This window comes from Amblyomma americanum, chromosome 1 (genome assembly GCF_052857255.1).
Source record: "Amblyomma americanum isolate KBUSLIRL-KWMA chromosome 1, ASM5285725v1, whole genome shotgun sequence".
NCBI lineage: Eukaryota > Metazoa > Arthropoda > Arachnida > Ixodida > Ixodidae > Amblyomma > Amblyomma americanum.
In genome coordinates, this window is record NC_135497.1 from 373,683,248 (window position 1) to 373,687,790 (window position 4,543).

General features: G+C 53.3%; 1 protein-coding gene across 3 annotated transcripts; it reads left to right on the top strand.

Moving 5' to 3' along the window:
* The first annotated feature begins 447 nt into the window (after positions 1-447).
* On the top strand, positions 448-4,298 carry LOC144115663 (uncharacterized). Of its 3 annotated transcripts, XM_077650115.1 has the most exons (3): positions 448-1,759; positions 2,825-3,085; positions 3,870-4,085. In XM_077650115.1, the coding sequence occupies exons 1-3, from the start codon at positions 448-450 to the stop codon at positions 3,938-3,940; spliced, it is 1,644 nt and encodes a 547-aa protein (XP_077506241.1). In that variant the 3' UTR covers positions 3,941-4,085. The 3 variants fall into 3 exon arrangements, with proteins under 3 accessions (XP_077506241.1, XP_077506243.1, XP_077506244.1); XM_077650117.1 differs by lacking the exon at positions 2,825-3,085 and having other exon boundaries at positions 448-1,650; positions 3,870-4,298; XM_077650118.1 differs by lacking the exon at positions 2,825-3,085.
* The last annotated feature ends 245 nt before the right edge of the window (positions 4,299-4,543 follow it).

The following is a 4,543-nucleotide window of genomic DNA, read 5'->3' on the forward strand; positions in this document are numbered from 1 at the left end:
GCCAAGGGGTCCACGGAACGCCATCGCCCGTTCAGCGCGACGCCTTGCCCGTTGGACAACTGTCTCACATATCTCAGTGGACACCCAAACCACGAAATAAGGGAAAGAAAACAAAAATTGGCAGTAGCTTAGCTGTTCTATGCCAGGATATATACGTAGTGTTGTAATTGTTTGGTTTGTGCTGACCAGCGAAGGCAGCCGCACGCCCCCCTATTGGCCTGAGTTCCTATCGTTCATGCTTCTCTCCCTCTTCTGTAACCCTCTCAGTACGAGAGGGTATATAATCGCGGTTCTGGGCAATAAACGTTGTTGTTCACTGCCGACCATTGTTCGAGATGCTGCGCGGTTCGCGCTGACTTTACTACAGTGGCGACGAGTGCGGAAACTACCCATGCGGTAAAAGTTGAAGCCGACAGCCTGTCGCAATTTGAAGCACCGACGAGAACTATGACCAGCCTGCAGCTCCCGACCTTCGACGACACGTCAGATAAGTGGAAAACGTACCTTATAAGGGCAGAAGCATATTTTGAAGCCAATGCTATTACTGACTCAAAGCAGCAGCGAGCCTTGCTTGTGGCAGCACTCAGCACGCAGACGGTGCAAGTGTTAGCGGGACGGATTGCACCCCGGACACCGAATTCCCTCACCTATGATGAAGCAGTCGCAGCTTTAAACAGCTACTACGACCCGAAGCGTCACGAGATAGCGGAGAGCTATAAATTTTTCACCCGTTGCCAGCAAGAGGGTGAGGCAGTGCGCGCATTTCTGGTCGAAATACGGCGCATAGCAGACGGCTGCAACTTTGGGAGTGCGCTAGACCGAATGCTGCGGGATAGAATTGTTTGCGGTGTACGCTCAACTAACCTACGCAAGCAGTTACTGGCGAAGAAAGACTTGACGCTGGAGGAGGCCGAAGCGCTGGCAATAGCAGCAGAAACAGCCGAGAACGATGCAAACGATATCAGTGGAGCACCACCAACGGTGCTAAGAATGCAAGCCAGTCATCGCTCTTCGTCGCGAGATACCAGCGGGGCAGCGCAAGAGTGCGGACGATGTGGAAGCACGAAGCACGATGATAACGCCTGCCGCTGGGCTAACGCACGGTGTTTCCGCTGCAGGCAACGTGGTCATTTGGCGAAGAAATGCTACAGGGCGAGAACAGATGAAAATGCTGCTAGGCGAACCGCGAGTGTCAAGACACTGACAGTTGAAACCGCGTCTAGAAACGAGAACAAGGATGAGGCACACATCTGGACGCTAATTTCTGGTAGGAAAAACGGCCTGGAACCACCGTTACGCCGCACATTTCGGTGGGGGGAAATAGATCTAGACATGGAAGTGGACACAGGATCCCCGGTGTGCGTCATATCACGGAACGTTTACGACCGACACAGAGCGCAGTGGCCACGCTTGAAATCGCCGCATGTGAAGTTGTCATGTTACGCGGGACAACTGCCGGTGCTTGGCGAACTTGAACTTCCGGTGCAATTCAAGAACGTGTCTGTAACCTGTCCACTCGTGGTGCTTGACTGTTCAGGACCGAGTCTATGCGGCCGCGATCTGATTGCGGCACTTGGCAAGACGGGTGTTACGATGGAAGAACTCACTGCGCCGGATTCGACAACAGGAAACACGCCGAGTGACCACATGGTGAACAGACTGCTCGCTGAGTATAAGGATGTTTTTTCGATAGACCAGGGGCTCATCAAGGGACCGCCAGCCAGCCTAAAACTAAAGGAAACGGCGACACCGAAATTCTGTAAGGCCAGATCACTTCCTTACGCTTTCCGTGATAAGGTCTCTCGTGAAATTGATCGGTTATTGTCCCTTGGTGTCTTATCTCCTGTGCAACATTCAGAATGGGCTACGCCCATCGTAGTTGTCTTGAAGAAAGATGGCACCGTAAGAATATGCGGAGACTTCAAAGTCACGCTTAACCCTGCCTGTGATATCGAGCATTACCCTCTTCCAGTGATCGAGGACATGTTCGCAAACTTAAATGGAGGTGAATACTTTAGCACCTTGGATTTGAAGGACGCGTACAACCAAGTGCCCCTTGACGAAGCGTCACGCGGACTTTGTATCATTAACACACATCGCGGACTTTTTCGTTACAACAGACTCCCGTTTGGTATAGCTTCTGCCCCAGCTATATTTCAAAGGAAGATGGACGCTGTACTCGGCGGGCTACCAGGCGTCCAAGCTTACCTTGACGACGTGTTAGTGTCAGAAGGCAAAGGGGACAAGGAAGCGCGGCTCAAGAAAGTGTTGGAACGATTCCGAGAGCATGGTGTCAAGCTTAGGGCCGACAAATGCAAGTTCCGGCAGCCTTCAGTGACTTACCTCGGGCATCGTATCGATCGGCAAGGCCTACACCCTATGGAAAAGAACGTAGACGCCATCATGCAAGCCCCGCGCCCGAGTAACGTGAGCGAGCTACGTTCGTTCCTTGGTATGCTCACGTACTACGCACGGTTTCTGCCGAATATGTCGACTGTGCTCAGCCCGTTATATCGGCTCATGGAAAAAGGAAGCCGTTGGGAGTGGCTACAGCCGCAGCAGTTGGCGTTCGAGCGAGCTAAACAAAGCCTCAAAAATGCACAAATTCTCGTGCATTTTGATTCTAACAAGGAGCTGAAACTAGAGTGTGACGCATCTCCGTATGGTGTGGGCGCAGTGCTGTTTCATTCGATAGGAAATGAGCACAGGCCAATTGGGTTCCGTTCCAGAACACTTACAAAAGCAGAACAAAACTACTCGCAGCTGGAGCGAGAAGCACTAGCCCTCATCTTTGGCGTTTCTCGCTTTCGTGACTATCTTCTAGGTCGGCAGTTTACCCTGGTGACCGACCATCAACCACTGCTGGGACTGCTCAGACCTGACCGCCAGACGCCACCGATGGCTGCCGCGCGAATTCAACGGTGGGCGCTATTCTTGGGTGGCTACCAGTACAAGCTACAGTACGTGCCAGGGAAACAGCTGCTGACAGCAGATGCCCTCAGCAGGCTACCAGCGCCGACTATGGAACCGGGGACCGATGGTGAACCGCCGGAATATGTCCTTTCATTGGAATCCCTGGAAGAAGGTATAGTGACGACGCACGAATTGCAGGAGCTGACGGCCAAGGACCCGATGTTAGCCAGTGTCACGCACTTCATTTTGCATGGATGGCCTCAAACCACTAAAGGAATGGCGCCAGACTTGTTGCCGTTTTTTGATCGTAAGCTGGAGCTATCGTTGGCTCACCGTCTGATCTACTGGGGCAACAGAGTGGTGATACCGCGGAAAGCGCGGGAACGGATGCTGCAGCTGCTACATGAAACGCATCAGGGCTCCTCGTCAATGAAATCAGTCGCGCGGTCATTATTTTGGTGGCCAGGCCTGGACAGGGACATTCAAAACTTGTCTGCGCAGTGCCGAAACTGCGTGCAAAGCCTGCCAATGCCTACGGCAGCCCCACCAGTGAGTTGGCCAAAGACAGCGGTCCGGTGGTCTCGTATACACATCGATTTTGCAGGCCCGTTAGCAGGCAAGATGATACTAATAGTGGTTGATGCCCACACGAAGTGGATTGAAGCAGTACCCTTGCAGCACGCAAATACAGCTAGTACAATCCGATGCTTAAGGAGCATGTTTTGCCGGTTTGGCGTGCCACGCACAATCGTGTCCGATAATGGCACACAATTCACAAGTCAAGAATTCGCCACTTTCATATCGAAAAACAATATCGTGCACCTGCGCACTGCGCCTTTCCATCCCCAATCTAACGGAGCAGCAGAAAGAGCGGTTCGGACCGTGAAGGACGGGTTGCGGAAAATGGGAGACGGACAGCTGGAAGATAACCTCATGCGGTTGTTATTCAATTACAGGCGGACCGCCCAAAGAGAAGGAAGGTCACCTTCCGAGATGCTTCTCGGCTATCAGCTGCGTTCCCGACTAGACACATGTCTCCCACCCAGAGCTGTGGACTCGTCGTCGGACGCTCACGACTGGACCATCTCGCCAGGCAGCAGCGTATACGTGCGAAATTACGGCACCGGCAAAAGATGGGTGCCTGGGAGGGTACAGACCACTTCGGGGGCGAGAATGGTAACAGTGAACACGCCAACCGGAGCAGTGCAGCGCCACGTCGACCAAGTCCGCCGTCGTCAAGAGTTTACGCCAGGGACTGCGTCTGTAGAGGCCACTGCAAGAGCGCAGTTAGAAGGCGGTCCTGACCAGGTGACCAGTGCGGATCTGTCACCTGTGCATACGCCCAGTACCACTGGGTCGGAACAAGAACAAAGCCCTCAGCCGCTAGCAGCCAACCAGAGTGAAGTACCATCTCCAGCAATCACGGAGCGTCCAGTGGTTCCGGCGGGATTGACTGACCCCCTGCAGCCCACGCTCAGACGATCGACCAGAATAAGAAAACCGGTACAGCGGTTTCACTTTTAAGGGAGGAGAAATGTTGTAATTGTTTGGTTTGTGCTGACCAGCGAAGGCAGCCGCACGCCCCCCTATTGGCCTGAGTTCCTATCGTTCATGCTTCTCTCCCTCTTCT